Source organism: Phycomyces blakesleeanus, assembly GCF_001638985.1.
Source record: "Phycomyces blakesleeanus NRRL 1555(-) unplaced genomic scaffold PHYBLscaffold_23, whole genome shotgun sequence".
Classification (NCBI taxonomy): domain Eukaryota; kingdom Fungi; phylum Mucoromycota; class Mucoromycetes; order Mucorales; family Phycomycetaceae; genus Phycomyces; species Phycomyces blakesleeanus.
Window position 1 is genome coordinate 574,011 of NW_017265156.1, and position 16,627 is coordinate 590,637.

Sequence of the window (16,627 nt, forward strand, 5' to 3'; positions counted from 1 at the left end):
TACTTGTCCAAAAAATAAATAAATAAATAAATAAATAAATATAAAATCATCCAACCGAGGTACAAAATTGTCCTATGATTTTTTTGGAATCGCTTAATTTTGGAGTAAAACACTGTATGCTTCTTGTTTCTCACATATTGTGCCTCGCTTCATTCTCACGTCATGCTGTGCAACATATTTTCTTGTTTGTTTTTCTTTTTCTTAACAAACAGACACACAAAAGTACATACACAAACAACACTGTCAATAAAAATTTGCGTGTAATTTTTTTTTTTTAAAAAAAAATTAGATTCATACTCAGCTCGTGCTGCGGTGCGCCGGAAGGCGATCAAGTCAACTTGTTTGAACGAAAAGCCTTGGCTTCCTTCCTTTCCCTCCATTTCACCCTTCCAAGTGCAAAGAAGTCAAAATGGGTAAGGAAACCATACCAATTAATACAAAGATGGATGGATGGATGGATGAGATCCATAAGTAAATGTATCATAATATCAACAAGTACTAATACACATCATTTTCTGAATTTATTAGTCGTAAGTTCATCAACACCCAAAAAAAATATTCCAATTATAGACGAAGTGTCTAGGTGTATGCAAAGGTCTATTTACTTGACGCCCAATACTTCATTGGTCTCATAAAATAATCTACGCATATACACCTGACACTAGAGTCGCCGAGTTGCTCAAAAGAAACTTTTTTTTTGCAACATGCATAAAGATACACAAACACAAAAGAATCATTTCATAACAACATACATCTTTTTATTTCAAACGTAGAATTTTACTATTGAGGAGATCCGTGAACTCATGGACAAGGTTACCAACGTCCGTAACATGTCCGTCATTGCTCACGTCGATCACGGAAAGTCTACCTTGACTGATTCCCTTGTCTCCAAGGCCGGTATTATCTCTGCTGGTCGTGCTGGTGAGACCCGTTTCATGGACACCCGTAAGGATGAACAGGAGCGTGGTATTACTATCAAGTCCACTGCCATTTCCATGTACTTCCAGATGGAGAACCCCGAAGACATCAAGGAGATCAAGGGCCAGAAGACCGAAGGTTCCTCTTTCTTGATTAACTTGATCGATTCCCCCGGTCACGTTGATTTCTCTTCTGAAGTTACCGCCGCCCTCCGTGTCACTGATGGTGCCCTTGTCGTCGTCGACTGTATCGATGGTGTCTGTGTCCAGACTGAGACCGTTCTCCGTCAGGCTTTGACCGAGCGTATCAAGCCCGTCATTGTCATCAACAAGGTTGATCGTGCTCTTCTTGAGTTGCAGTTGGCCAAGGAGGAGTTGTACACCGTAAGTTTTTTTTCACTTTATATTTAATCTTTGGGGGATATAAGTATCATTGTACTTTCTAGTAAAAGTCACAGTACAATGACAAAACCAAATAATTTAATATGTCTAACAAACCCTTTTTTATTATCTTATCTTCTTTAGACCCTCCGTAGCACCATCGAGTCTGTCAACGTTATCATCTCCACCTACCCTGATGAGGCTCTCGGTGATGTCCAGGTCTACCCCGAGCGCGGTACCGTTGCCTTCGCTTCCGGTCTCCACGGCTGGGGTTTCACCCTCCGTCAGTTTGCCGTCCGTTACTCCAAGAAGTTTGGTGTTGACAAGGAAAAGATGATGCAGAAGCTCTGGGGTGAGAACTACTTCAACCCCAAGACCAAGAAGTGGACCTCCAAGTCTACTGATGCCGCTGGTCAGCCCCTTGAGCGTGCCTTCAACATGTTCATCCTGGACCCTATCTACAAGATCTTCGACTCCGTCATGAACTTCAAGAAGGACCAGGTCGATACTCTTCTTACCAAGCTTGAGATCAACCTCAAGGCCGAGGAGAGAGATCTCGAGGGCAAGCAGCTCCTCAAGGTCGTCATGCGCAAGTTCTTGCCTGCTGGTGATGCTCTCTTGGAGATGATCTGTATCCATCTTCCCTCCCCCGTCACTGCCCAGAAGTACCGTGTCACCTCCCTCTACGAAGGTCCCATGGACGATGAGTGCGCCATCGGTATCAGAGACTGCAACCCCGCCGGTCCTTTGATGCTTTACGTCTCCAAGATGGTTCCCACCTCCGATAAGGGTCGTTTCTACGCTTTCGGTCGTGTCTTCTCCGGAACCGTCCGTGCCGGTCTCAAGGTCAGAATCCAGGGTCCTAACTACCTCCCTGGCTCCAAGTCCGACCTTTCCGTCAAGTCCATCCAGCGTACCGTCCTCATGATGGGACGTAACGTCGAGGCTATCGATGACTGCCCCGCCGGTAACATTATCGGTCTTGTCGGTGTTGATCAGTTCTTGGTCAAGTCTGGTACCATCACCACCTCCGAGGTTGCCCACAACATGAAGGTCATGAAGTTCTCTGTCTCCCCTGTCGTCCAGGTTGCCGTCGATGTCAAGAACGCCAACGACTTGCCCAAGCTCGTCGAAGGTCTCAAGCGTTTGGCCAAGTCCGATCCCTGTGTCTTGACCTTCACCTCCGACTCCGGTGAGCACATTGTTGCCGGTGCTGGTGAGCTCCATTTGGAGATCTGTTTGAAGGATCTCGAGGAGGACCACGCCCAGGTTCCCCTCAAGTTCGGTGATCCCGTCGTCCAGTACCGTGAGACCGTCACTGCCGAGTCTACCATCGACTGTTTGTCCAAGTCCCCCAACAAGCACAACCGTATCTTCATGCGCGCTCTTCCCCTTAACGATGAGCTTGCCAACGATATCGATGCCGGTAAGATCGGTCCCAAGGACGATTTCAAGATCCGTGCCCGTACCCTCGCTGACAAGTACGAGTGGGATGTTACTGAGGCCCGTAAGATCTGGTGTTTCGGTCCCGATGGCACTGGTCCCAACTTGTTGATTGATGTCACCAAGGCCGTCCAGTACCTTAACGAAATCAAGGATTCCTGCGTTGCCGCTTTCCAGTGGGCCACCAAGGAAGGTCCCGTTGCTGAGGAGAACATGCGTGGTATCCGTTTCAACATCCTCGATGTTGTTCTCCACGCTGATGCTATCCACAGAGGTGGTGGACAGATCATCCCCACCTGTCGCCGTGTCATCTACGCCTCCGTCCTTACCGCCACCCCCGGTATCCAGGAGCCCGTCTACCTCGTCGAGATCCAGTGCCCCGACTCCGTCATCGGTGGTATCTACTCTTGCCTCAACAGACGCCGTGGTATGGTCTTCTCTGAGGAGCAGCGTCCCGGTACCCCCATCATGACCGTCAAGGCTTACTTGCCCATTAACGAGTCCTTCGGTTTCACCGCCGATCTCCGTGCTGCCACTGCTGGTCAGGCCTTCCCCCAGGCTGTCTTCGATCACTGGCAGAACATGACCGGTAACCCTCTCGAGGCTGGTAACAAGGTCTACGACATCATCCGTGCTGTCCGTAAGAGAAAGGGTCTTACCGAGGATATCCCCGGTCTCGACAAGTACTACGACAAGCTCTAAATCTTTTTTTTCATATTTACCAAACTATCTTCCTCTTTTACACTCAAACTCTCAATAAAATGTGCTGTGTATACGAAATGAATCATAAAGTTGTCTATAGAAATGTGTGCTGTTTTTTTTTGGTCATTTTTTAATAGGTTAGGTTTTAATAAATGCTATAGTTGATTTGATGTGTTTTTGGGAAGATAGATAAGGTTGATAGTAATAATTTTTGAAATGTCTTGTAAGTAAAAAAAAAAACATCGTTAAAAGAAATGACTTCTTTAATTTCGATGTAATTTAAATTTATCTTATTTTATTTTTAATAACAAAAAATAACGATTGTTTTTTGCTGCGTATTATTATAATTTTATGCTTGGACGTTTAATTTTATTACAAACAAGATCACGCCTGAGGCTGGTTACCTTTCCTGCAAGATCATTACGTCCTGTCTTACAATGGAAGCAATGTCAGCCAGTTGTTCTTAGACAGACACACACTCTTGGTAAATGGAAAGCTGCCTCTGCTGAGAATGGCATTGACATTTCTGACAAAGCAATCAAGGCAAGCATAATGATCAACTTGCTCTTCATTTATTATCCTTTTTCTTTCTTTCTTTACTTTACTTTACTTTATTTATTAACTTGTTTGATCTAATCATCAGCAATTGAAATGGATTGCTTCTCGAGATCACGATGACAATTTGATGCTGAGAATTATTGTGGATTCAGGAGGCTGCCACGGTTATCAGAACAAACTCGAACTGACTACTGAAGTTAACCCTGATGACACGTAATATGACCAAATGACCATAAAAGCAATTATGGGCGTCAATAGGAATAATCATGTTCTTACAAATTTTGCTGTATTGTAGAGTATTTGAGAAGGAAGGTGTACGTGTGGTTGTGGATGAAATATCGCTTCCATTTGTGCGTGGATCAAAAGTAGATTTTGTGGAAGAATTGATCGGATCGACCTTTCAAGTAGTTGAAAACCCCAATGCCAAGAATAGTTGTGGTTGCAACATTTCATATGATATCGATATTGATAAGATTTCACAGACCTCAAGTTAGAGCATTTACTTTTATAGTGGAATAATAAATAATAAATAAAATAATAGCCATGTTGATTCCTTATAAATCAATTTACAGGGCATGTTTGATCCTTTCAATATGACAATCAACCGACAATTTCCTATTGGTTTGTATAGCTGTGATGATAGCGACCTAATTACAACAGCAACAACAATATAAAAAAAAAGATATTTTTCAACTCAAGAAGTCGATCTAGTAACTGATTAACTTTAGTACCCATCTTCAGATTGCTGAAAGATAGGAAATTACCAATGAATAAAGAAAGAATTGAGTATGGCTACGCCTTTTGGTGTGAGCAACATCAACACGGTACATAACAATTAAGTATAAAAAGGACCTTTGTTATGTGCGTGTTCGCAAATATATTCAATTAAGACTTTATCAGATACATATTCGGTATAGAAAGACAAAGTGCAAAAGAAAAATCTTGTAAAAATACAACTCGATTTGATGAATACAATTCATTTGGAACTTTCTATTTGAGCTTTTATATACTTACCTTTTACTTTCAAGTAAAATTGCTTTTGGTTCCATCAAAGTTCCTTTAACTTTCAGTTTTTACCATTAGCTTTTCTTAATATCTCGATGAATTAAATAATATGGTTCCTTTTCTGGCTCTCCGGCCAGTGCAGCTTTAGTGTGAATCAAATAAAATAGATCATATTTATTACCTTCTCTATTATTCTTCTGTTCTTTTCTTACATATATATATATAGCCTTTAGATATGTTTATTTTTTTCATAAAGCCTGTATTGGTGGTTAATAATAGTAGGTCATGACCAACCAATAGGAATAACCTCACTAGTCATCCTGAATAAATTTTACAGCTAAGCATGGGTAATCAATTTACCCTAAAGATCTGCCAATCTTTACTTAACAAAACTAGTAATTCAAAGGTGTTTTATCTCAAGCTTATTTTTTTATACTAAGCTAGAAAAGAAAGGTAAATATATTTACCACAGCTATTTTACAGTGCAAAGAATAACTTACACATTCTTGCTTTTACCATACGTATCAGTCCAGATCAAGGCATAATAGACTCCATTAATTTTTTTATTTATCTTTAGAAATATCATCATCACTAATATATATATATGAATATGGATATTTAAATTTCTTTATAAATTTCATCATTCTTTAGTTTGAAATGGTGTTTCTTAATTGTATAGGTGTGTATATTAACGTCATGAAGTTGGATAAACTTGAATGCAGTAGATTGGCAGTTGGGAATCCGTGTGTCATTTTCAATATCGATTGGGTAGGACTCATACCCAAAAAATAATAATAATTAAACAACGAGCCGCCTTGAATGATTAAATTACATTTTATTGAGCATGGTGTAATTCTGTGATCAATTAATTGTTGTCCAATAAATGAAAAAGAAAAAAACTTCTTTAGTACAATCTTGTCATGACAGAAAAACATATTTTTTTTTTGGGTTTGACACTCTCAAGATGTCTAGCTCTGTATAACATGTACTGTGTAGAGAATTCTATTTGAGTGACAAATAATCTTACAAAAGATACTACAAAAGACATATTTTGCTTGTTTAATTTTACTGGACCGAAATTTTGGATACGGGCTCACATGTACAGACACGTTCTGTGTGACAATAAAAGCTACTGCTGTACATTGACCAGCGCAAGTTTATTCTCGGGATATTCGTAGCAAAAATTTTCTTTCTTTAATTAGAGAACATTATTCTTTTCTTTCTTTTAAAATGTTCTCCATCTATTATATTTATTTAAAAGGCTATAGCTATCTATGCATTTTAACATGCATATTTTCGAAGATGGTTGGGACCAGCTAGTGACGGTGTTTCGGATGATTCCTGATACCCCGCAATCTGAGCACCATGTTGACTTTCGATGCTAGACCTCTAGATAATACATAGCGTTTTCTCTTTTTATACCAGCTTATAAAAAAAAAAGGGTATCAGACTAACTCGAAGTAAAGGTTTCTTTAAAGACTTTATTATCAAAGTAATGAAAGGAAAAGAAAGGAAAAACGTAACAATCCGTTCTGTACATTAAGACCCAAGATGTTGGAGTTCGAGCTGCTATAAATCCAACACAGACGTGACTTTTATTTCATGATTTTGAACCACGCTTTCATATCCTTTGGGAAATAGCTCTGGTTGATTTGGAGGGACAGGTACGCAGAATGCGACGTCTTGTGCTGTGGATAGATTCTAGCCAATTTCATTTGTCAATTTCTCGGAAGGATAGTGATGACGTCGAAAGACACTTAAAGTACAGTTCTTACCGATACCCTTATTCCACCACAACAACCCCCCTGGCTTGGTCCAAGAGATCCAATCAAATGTGGTAGCGGCTACTCGGATTCCAAATAAAAAATTTTCATTCATCGGGAGATATAAAGGAAAGGACCTGGTTTGCCGTTTTGATAACCTTCCTCTTCCCCTAACCCCTCTCCTTCACTAAGCAATGGCTGCTCAGGATTCCAACAAGTTCGTCATCGTAAGTACTCGAGCACAATCATCAACACAGACACACATACACACAGACACACAGACATACACACACACATTATGCTGTCTTCAGTAAACTCATAATACCCTTCAACAATATAGGACTTCCTTATGGGTGGTGTCTCCGCCGCTGTCTCCAAGACTGCTGCTGCCCCCATTGAGCGTATCAAGCTCTTGATCCAGAACCAGGACGAGATGATCAAGCAGGGTCGTCTTGCATCCCCCTACAAGGGTATCAGCGACTGCTTCTCCCGTACCGTTAAGGACGAGGGTATGGCTGCCATGTGGCGCGGAAACACCGCCAACGTCATCCGTTACTTCCCTACCCAGGCCCTTAACTTCGCCTTCAAGGATAAGTTCAAGCGCATGTTCAACAAGGACAAGAAGAAGGATGGTTACTGGCCCTGGTTCGCTGGCAACCTTGCCTCCGGTGGTGCCGCTGGTGCCTGTTCCCTCTTCTTCGTTTACTCCCTCGATTACGCACGTACTCGTCTCGCCAACGATGCCAAGTCCTCCAAGAAGGGTGGTGAACGTCAGTTCAAGGGTCTCGTCGATGTCTACCGCAAGACCATTGCCTCCGATGGTATTGCCGGTCTCTACCGTGGTTTCAACATCTCCTGCGTTGGTATCATCGTTTACCGTGGTCTCTACTTCGGTATGTACGATTCCATCAAGCCCATCATGCCCGAGAACCTCCAGAGCAGCTTCTTGGCTACTTTCTTGCTCGGCTGGGCTGTTACCACTGGTGCTGGTCTTGGTAAGTTTATCTTTATTATTTGTGCTCTAGACAGAAGAGTTGGATTTTTTTGCAATAGAATATCTTTTATTCATATAATTCTCGTTTTATTTAGCTTCCTACCCCATCGATACCGTCCGCCGTAGAATGATGATGACTTCCGGTGCTGCCGTCAAGTACGACTCTTCCCTTCACGCCTTGAAGGAGATCGTCGCCAAGGAGGGTACCAAGTCTCTCTTCAAGGGTGCCGGTGCTAACATTCTCCGTGCCATTGCTGGTGCTGGTGTTCTTTCCGGTTACGATCAGCTCCAGTTGATCATGTTCGGTAAGAAGTTCGCTTAAGCGTCTTTCTTTAAGAAGCATTGATTCTCCCGATATTTCCAATCTACATCTATCGGTTTCTTCAAAATTTCCATAAAAAACCGAGTTGCATTTTTTACGCGCTCTTTTGTTTCAAATAAAAAAAATATCAACAAAGAAAAAAAAAACTTAGACTCAGCCCCCCCCCCTGGTCGACTGAAATTTAGCGTTATTTCAAATTATAAATTTTGAAAGTAGTATTTGCGAACATTTTAGACTTTCTGGACCTTAGGTTTGGTAGAATAAGTAATGTACTCAATGCAATTCAATGGAAATATACTACCAAGATATATAGTGAAAGATAGTAATAGCACATCTCCTGAAATAGTCTAAGTTGGCGTTAGCCGCAGTGCTTATTAATTATGCTTGCCGCACTCGCCAAGAAAACTTTTTGACAGGTTAACAAATCCTGTACAAAAGAAACTATATGATGTTTAGTAGCCATCTATAATCTTTACTTGACCGAAAGAAGAATGCAGAATTCTGTAGGATGGTCTTATCTGTAAATCCTTGTCCTCGCTCTACTAATTCACTGTTAAAAAAAACCCCTCCTTTCATACACATTCTGGTAGATCTATAAGTTCAAGGCAAAATGGCTCTCTATAATAAGCACGTGATAATAAAGTCCAACTTTTTAATATTCAGTCCACCTCCGCAAGAGTTTAATATTTTAGAAATAAAAATTACCATTGAATTATCAATTGGCCGCATAATTCTCGTATATTATCTCTTGAAGTTGAATGTCCAAGTCTACAGTAGAATGATTAAACAAAAGTCATTACAGAATCCAATATATATAAATATATGAGAACTGAATATATATTACTTTTAATTTTACTTAGAAAAACAACAACAACTCTATACTATAGTTGACAGCTACGAATCTTTAAAGAATAATCTGCTTGATATTATCGGCGTAAATGTCAAGCATAGATAATTTTCTTGAAAATTCATAATCGTTTTGAGGAATCTCGATTTTTTTATCGCTAACCAAATAATAATTTGGTAAACCTTCAAGATCCAAATTGATATAAGAGACTGTCAAGATTATCGTAGTTATGTTATCTGTTACCCACATTGTTATTTTCAATTAATATATTCTTAATATCAGCTCGGAGTATCTCAGAAAAGAGATAATACGAGTGTTAAAGTAGTACTCCATAATTATGTGCAGATGTGAATAGACAAACAAAATAAAATAAGGAAAAATAGGCTCCTTAAATTTTACTACTCATGCTTGCATGCGATCTTGCATACATTGAATGTAAAAATTATGAATGGATAATTCAGTTTCAGGTTTATAGCACAGGGAAGCTACATATAGCTTTAATACCAAGACAGCCAAAGAGTGTATATGTAGGCTTCTCATCCCAAAAAAAATGAAGCATGAAACTCTTCGCAAAGAATGTGGATTTATACTTTGAATTCATTCATTGAGTGGAAAAGGTGCCAGGGGTTGACATCGCTGGTGTTTGTATATTTGTATTGTAACCGTCATAGCAAATTTTTGGTAGCGGAGAAAGAGAGGACGGTCAGATACCCAAAACGCGTCCTGCCACCATAAAGACGCTTTCATTTTTCATTTTCATTTTATTTTTTCATATATTATATATATAATATTTATATCACAGCTCATTTTTATTTTTTTTACAAAAAAATAAAGTCTTTTTTTTTTTACTTCTTATTTCTTGTTTGAAATCGTCGCACCCTTAAATCGATGATCCAACCTAAACAAGAACTTCCTACGTGGAAGGAAGAAGCCAAGGACTTGCACACCTACATCTGCGAAGCACGTACACCAAATTCAACTATTGCACCTAGCCAACTTCGAATCCATCTTCGGCTGAATAAACCAATCTTATTACGATTATTGGATAATTATCCTAAAAACAATGACCACAGATCGCTTCTCCAAACTGGTATGACCTTCTCGTCATGGCCTTGATTTTAGGCTCGGGACTCACTTTGTCATGATTAGGCAAAACCTATATTAATGGAATCGAAAACAAGGTCAACGAAGCATTTGCCAAAGACGCCATTTTTTTGTCTGATCACCTCGATATGAACGAATTTGAAGCCTCATCATTGTTGATGAAAGGCATTAATGAAGCGTTTTCATCAGAAACACTTGCTCTCGAGGCTGCATTAGTTATATATTACAACGAACGAGAGTACTTGCTGACTTGCCTTGATGTAATCTTGCGATCTGCAAAAGACGCATCAGTGAAAGATTCGATTCGATTAGTATTCCAACAGTTTGCTACAGAACTTGCAGAAGAAAGCATTCCTCTCAATCAACAGAATAACAGCCCGAAAGCAAGTTTGATAGCCAAAATACTTGGAACATCAAAGAAAATTACCGAGAATATTAACGAATTATCCAAGCCAACACCTGCACCTGCACCTGCACCTGCACCAGCCCCAAACCCAGCACCAGCCAACACATCTACACAATTTACAGGATTTATGACAAAACCAACAACCCAACCAACGGCACAACAACAACAACAACCACAGCCAGAAACAAAATTGACAGAGAATCTTAAAAAACTTGGAAAAGAACATTTGGCAGAAGAGCAAATCTACTTGGTACAGATTCTCTACCATATTGGCTCACTTTTTTGGATCAAGACAGGAGACTTGTCAAGCATGATTGAAGCATTGAAGCAATCTCATTTGCTCAATGCTACCACACCGTATCTCACCCTTGCCATTATTTCAGCCATGTCTACTGTCAAATATATAGATGCACAGAACGGAATTTACAGTGCAGACTCAATCAAAAAAATTACTGCGCTCATAAATGATAATACATGGAAGGTCGTTACACTCAAGCAAACTGTGTTCTTCCGCTGGGCACTGCTCCTAACATACATCGCAAAAAAGCATCCTGAAATATCATCAGCAGGAGGCATTACAGAAGCTGAAAGAGAAACAATATTCGAAAATGCCATATCAGAGAATGTTTTTGAATTCATGAGCGACTATCTGCTGTACTTCCAACAAAAGACTCTTACTACTGATGTAGAACGCAAAACAGTAACAGACATGGGATTAAAAGAGAATGATATGATAGTGGATGGCTTAAGGATTGATCCAAGTGATTATACAAAATTCAGTGCAGATATCTGGCCAGAGTTTCAGCTATTCATAATATACGATCTGGAGCTTCTGGTTTTGGACTTCATTGAATTAGTGCCAAATATTCTCCCAAAAATCAGAATTCGCGAAGAAGACAAGGCTTCTACCAACACAACCAATCTATCCGAACGATCATCATCCAAGTCTGAAGAAAAAGAACGTAAACCAAGTGATCTTGAAATGTTCTTCAAGCTTCTAGCTAGTGTTTATCGTAACCGTACCGGTGCTGGCATTCGCTTCTGGTCACATGAGCGTTCTTGTTTCCATTCTTTTTTGAGATGGGCTACTGACTTGCGCGTCCCAGGTACCGTACGTGCTGTTTACGAATTTCTGGGAACAATTGCTTCTGGAGAGGACTGTGCAGAATCCGCATTCAATTTCCTTGAACAAGGCACCAATCGAACTCATTTAACATCGAGCAGCTTATTTTCATGGGGGAAGTTGTTTGCAGCATTCCATTTTTATATTCCTCTTCTTCAGAAAAACACTCGATCAAACCCCCAATACTTCCCCCCTGAAGAAGAAGAACTTCTGATAACCTTCCTTTACCTTCTCAGACAGGTCGTTCAATACTCACAGAATGCTCGTTCTGTTCTCTGGAATGATCCAATCATGCGTGTTTTTGACTGTCTCGTAGAAATGCTCAGCTGCCCTACTTCTATTATGCTCCGAGCATCTCTTTACCATACTTTGGCTGCATTTTGCTCTCCATGGGGAGGAGGAGGTGATGGAAATGGCAAGAGGATCGCAGTTCAAGTCTGGAATGTCATCGAAGAAAGTAATTTCCCTAGCCAGAATAAGCAGCAAACCATGACAGAAACAGTAACATCGTATGGAACTCATGTCAATATTATGAATGTTCCCAAGAACACTCAAACACATTACATTCATCAATACCCCACCTACTTGCTCAAGGCATTGGAGCAAGAAAAGAAAAACGAAAAATGTACAGAGACTTTGGCTATTCTCGATCTCCTGGCTTCAATGATACACACCCAGACCAGACAAGAGGCATTGTCGAATGGTTTTACACCTAATACACCAAGTGTTCCTTCAGATCTTGGTCAGGGCACACGTACACCAGGTGCTGGTCCATATATATCACTTATTATCGATAACGTCTTTTTGGAACTCGATAAGCGCACGAACCTCACAAAAGAGCGCCAGTGGGAATTAACTGAAGCGTGTCTCAAAATCCTTGAGAACAGTGTCATTTCTTTTGATGTTCAGCCAATTCTTAGCTTCCCGGTGGATGAACTCATTGCCTATGTCAAGGAACACACCAAACCATTCTTGGAGATACGTAACATAGCCAACCAGAGCCATGAGATCGAAATTCTTAAAAAAGTGGTGTTGATTTACATGACTCACCCAGGCTATGAAGTTATCATACGCATCTTAACATCCACGTCTCTTACCTCTGCTCTATTCAAAATTGTCCAAAGTGTTGGGGAAAATACAAAGAATAAGCAGGCCATGCGATGTGTTATGCGATGCTTACGGATTTTTAACCAAATCATGGAGATCCAAAATGTATTTGTCAGTTTACTGGTACCTTGCATCAATGCACTCTCGACCAAGCTACCAAATGGAAACTACAAAATTTCGGATTTCATTTTTATGCCGTTCCCCTCATTTACATCTCTCAGCAAGTCGATGCTTTATCATCCCAAGATTATCTCGGAGATTGCCTTGTTGATCAACTGCACCGAAGAAGAGGAGATTTGCTTGTTGAGTATACGTATTTTGCGCGCTCTTTCACGTGAATCTTCTTATAATGATCTCGAAAAGAGAAATGTGAAGTGCAATACCCTTAACAAGGACATGGGAGGTATTGGAACACAGTTGGCTCTTTTATTGAAAGAAAGTCCAGACGCAGAGTCTATCTTATATGCGTTTAGCGATCAGCTAAAGGTGGACCAGCCAGAAGTAACATCTGCAGAAGATTACGAGTATGATATCAACAATATCCCATTCTGGCAGGCAACAGTGGAACCCGAAGACTCTTACCGTTCTGCAGATACATTTGAACCTCAAGCTTATAGCTCTACCCGTATAAATATTATGGACATGTTTATTGAGAATACTATCCATGGAAAGCCTGTACCTTCAGTGGCACACTTCTTACTTGGCTACTATGTTTTCCAGCCATCAACACAAAACAAGGTACAAGCAATTGGACATCAGGACGCTAGACTTGTGTGTCTTCAGGCAATTCTGGATATGATGCAGGGATCACTATCTAGCCAAGACGACACAAATATCAATTCGAGCTTTGTAACAGCTCCTTCTACATCATTTGAGATCACACATCCATTGATCGCAGAAAAATGCCATCGTATAATCTATCAACTATGCGCCAAGAAGACCATCTCTCTTCCTATCCTCAATTACTTGCGCAACCGTGATAACCATATTTACAGTCAGCTCAAAGCATTACCTGCACGCATCGAAGTGAATGCCAATGTCGCTACACCTGTATTCCCGGGTTTGATAGTCTGCTCCGATGGAAGTAAGGTCCTTACGGACTTTTGCACTCTACGAGCTCAGCTACACGGTCGTGCCTGGTTATTGAAGTTGGTCGCCTTGGATATACATATGGCCGTTGGTACCAAGAAAAAGTCTAGCATCCAGCCTTTATTGGATCTTTTATTTGACCAAGAGAAAATAGCCAGTAACTCTGGGGAATATAGCAACTCGTTCTTCTCATCTCGCACTGCTGAAATCCACCAATCTCTTCCCAGACTTGTCGAGACCTTCTGTTCCCTTGATTTTACATGGATTGATGCCCTGGATAGAGAACCGCCCAAGCCGTCAGTCTATCTGTCTCAATTTGATCCAAAGCAATTTGAGTTCACTACTGAGGAAGGTTATGTTCTCTATGATATCCGGGCAGCTTACCGTCACTTCCGAAGAATTATCCAGCATAAACTGACTCCACAAGCTGGCTTAGCTGAATTAGAAGCCGAGACTACAGATCGACTGGGACGCTTAATGTCAGAGAATCATAGGCGCGAGATAACACATGCTAAGATGCATTGTCTTCGTGCTTGGCGCCAAGTTATCCAGGTGGTTCTTCTGGAGTGCTTTGATGAATTCTCATTGGCAGCCCGCAAGAAGATTACTTATACACTCTTAAACAATCTTTTGGAGAGAATCAGAAAACCGGCAGGTCTTGATCAAGATGTCCTTGAAAACTTATGTGATATTGTTCTCACACTATTGATACGTTCTGGCCAGGATAACGATACTTCAGGCTGGGTCGGTCTCACACCTGATTCACCGCTTTCTGACACTCACATTCGCAGTCTTTATCAAGAAATGCTTCAACACATTAAAATCCAGCCAACTACAAAAGAAGTTCAGAAAGAAGACACAGAAAAGATTGCTTTACCCCAACTGTCTTTCTTGATCCACTCAACCATCAATTGAACTAGTCATCCTCATTGATTCCCACTACCTCTTTACTCGCTTTTTTTTATATTTCTATTCTTCCAATCTATATGAATGTATATAAAACATCACAAGTATACATAATATTCACGAAATATCAACTCTCGTTAAAATAAATACAAAAAAATACTGTTTATTATTCTAAATACACTCCTTTATAAAGTTCAAGATACCATTGATATTTCTATACTTTTCAAATCCAGTGTAATATATGTCGAACTAAAAAAAACACTGCATTTTAATTATCATTGAGGGTTTAAATAAGGCTCAATTAAAGCAATGACCATTCCACATATAAGGGATAATATACTTTTTGGAAATGCTTTACTTTTTCCCTCAGAACATATGATATAAGCTAAAGGTTACTCAGGTTCAAGAACACACAAGGTTTGAACGATAATAATCAGGTAGCTTATATATATATTATACAAATATGGTGTAATAGTAGTAATACGATTATTAATAGAATGCCTTTTAATAGAAACAAGAGGAAAACTATAAAGCAGCAAGTAGAAATCAATCGTACAACATTTGTGATGATGGTAACAGTATTTGGTGGTCTTATTGTTCTTTATATTGTTCACTTGTTAGTTATTTTCCCAAAGTTAATTTTACAGTGTTTCTGTAAAGTTATTTTATCAGAATTGAACCAGTTTCTATAAGTGCACTACTTCTGTGGCTTACATAAGTATCAGGTTAATTGTCCTTCATTACTATGATTAATAACCGTTATTTTTTTATTGTTGTTGAGATATTTACAGGTGTGCTGAAATGGGTCCTGAATGAGTGAAATAGTAAAAGTATACTATAATGAAAGACAAGCAGTTCCTTTCTCTTTACTTGTAATATATGTTTTTTAAGTATAAATTGCTCTGGATATAAACGATCTCGTTACTTTGAGAATATCAATGTTATTATGAGTTCTTGGGTCTATCTGATGACACTAGCCAGTCGTCAAATATGAATCATTTTGACAAAATTGATGATGGTTAAATATCTCAACTATTTTTCCGGGTTTACTAATTTCGAGTGCATATTAGCAACTCTAGCCACTAAAAATACACAAGTGCCTTGAATAGGATTCTATGGTACGTCTTTGATTGGTATTTAGTCGAGTACCCTTCTTTCTCAGGCAACAAATACATAGGCGGAGCTGAATGTTTTTGATCTGCCATATAGATGTTGCACACGACAACAAAGAAGTAAGGGTGAGAATATTCTACTCAGAATGAAAAAGGTATATCCTGGTTTATTGAAATGCTTTTATTTAAATACAACATGTTCTTCCGTAAATCCGGAAACCACTGTGCACCTTTTAAACGTCGTTCATATTATAATATACTTGAGCCACCTGATTGTCATAATTAAAGTCATAACTTTTCTTGAAACCAAGTAACTTTTTTCTTCTATCGTATGTTTTGGGGAAGAAGAACAAGATAATTCTGCAAAAATACACTTTCAAGAAGTATATCATCCCTCAAATGTGGAACGGGCATTGCTTTATCTGAGCCTTATTTAAACTCCCAGGACAACTAGAATGCAACGAACTTTTTTTTTTTGCTTCAACATATATTACACCAGTTTCGAAAATTACATAGAAAAAAAGGAATGGGACCTTGAATTGCACATTGAACATCACAAACAAATATATCCATAGTAATAACCAACCACTTATTTATTTCAACAAAAAGGATCTATAATATGTGCAGATTATTTATACCCGTGATATTCTACATACATACATATAGAGTTGAAAAAAACCAATATATAAAAGTGAATAAAGGTGCAGTGGGGTGTAATGAGGATGTCTAGTTTACTGGAGGGTCGAGTAATCAAGAAGAAAGCCTGGGCCACGGTCGTCTTCTCTTTGTCCTCTGGTTGAACCTCTTTTGTAATCGGCTGAATTTTAATATGCTGTATTATCTATTGG

General features: G+C 39.5%; 5 protein-coding genes across 5 annotated transcripts; all 5 read left to right on the forward strand.

Moving 5' to 3' along the window:
* Positions 1 to 409: 409 nt before the first annotated feature.
* Positions 410 to 3,443, forward strand: PHYBLDRAFT_160008 (hypothetical protein; the record flags this gene model as incomplete). The annotated part of the gene is made up of 4 exons (XM_018434099.1): positions 410 to 413; positions 529 to 530; positions 774 to 1,301; positions 1,443 to 3,443. 4 exons carry the CDS (start codon positions 410 to 412, stop codon positions 3,441 to 3,443), a joined length of 2,535 nt encoding a protein of 844 aa, XP_018287025.1.
* Positions 3,444 to 3,659: 216 nt separating this feature from the next.
* Positions 3,660 to 4,495, forward strand: PHYBLDRAFT_172820 (hypothetical protein; the record flags this gene model as incomplete). The annotated part of the gene is made up of 4 exons (XM_018436879.1): positions 3,660 to 3,666; positions 3,860 to 3,927; positions 4,087 to 4,214; positions 4,297 to 4,495. 4 exons carry the CDS (start codon positions 3,660 to 3,662, stop codon positions 4,493 to 4,495), a joined length of 402 nt encoding a protein of 133 aa, XP_018287026.1.
* Positions 4,496 to 4,767: 272 nt separating this feature from the next.
* On the forward strand, positions 4,768 to 6,391 carry PHYBLDRAFT_172821 (hypothetical protein; the record flags this gene model as incomplete). The annotated part of the gene is made up of 5 exons (XM_018436880.1): positions 4,768 to 4,825; positions 4,919 to 5,028; positions 5,233 to 5,284; positions 5,686 to 5,774; positions 6,275 to 6,391. 5 exons carry the CDS (start codon positions 4,768 to 4,770, stop codon positions 6,389 to 6,391), a joined length of 426 nt encoding a protein of 141 aa, XP_018287027.1.
* Positions 6,392 to 6,941: 550 nt separating this feature from the next.
* Positions 6,942 to 8,217, forward strand: PHYBLDRAFT_136096 (hypothetical protein). Its single transcript, XM_018429763.1, has 3 exons — positions 6,942 to 6,996; positions 7,110 to 7,764; positions 7,859 to 8,217. The coding sequence occupies exons 1-3, from the start codon at positions 6,964 to 6,966 to the stop codon at positions 8,083 to 8,085; spliced, it is 915 nt and encodes a 304-aa protein (XP_018287028.1). The 5' UTR covers positions 6,942 to 6,963; the 3' UTR covers positions 8,086 to 8,217.
* Positions 8,218 to 9,820: 1,603 nt separating this feature from the next.
* On the forward strand, positions 9,821 to 14,881 carry PHYBLDRAFT_78679 (hypothetical protein; the record flags this gene model as incomplete). Its single annotated transcript, XM_018443380.1, has 2 exons — positions 9,821 to 10,022; positions 10,082 to 14,881. 2 exons carry the CDS (start codon positions 9,821 to 9,823, stop codon positions 14,674 to 14,676), a joined length of 4,797 nt encoding a protein of 1,598 aa, XP_018287029.1. The 3' UTR covers positions 14,677 to 14,881.
* Between the last annotated feature and the right edge of the window lie 1,746 nt (positions 14,882 to 16,627).

Bases quoted from the DNA above. Each gene is read 5' to 3' on its own strand.
- PHYBLDRAFT_136096 (XM_018429763.1), top strand. From the start codon at position 6,964: ATGGCTGCTCAGGATTCCAACAAGTTCGTCATC. The intron at 6,997-7,109 runs GTAAGTACTCGA...TCAACAATATAG, and splicing joins ATTCCAACAAGTTCGTCATC to GACTTCCTTATGGGTGGTGT. The intron at 7,765-7,858 runs GTAAGTTTATCT...CGTTTTATTTAG, and splicing joins TACCACTGGTGCTGGTCTTG to CTTCCTACCCCATCGATACC.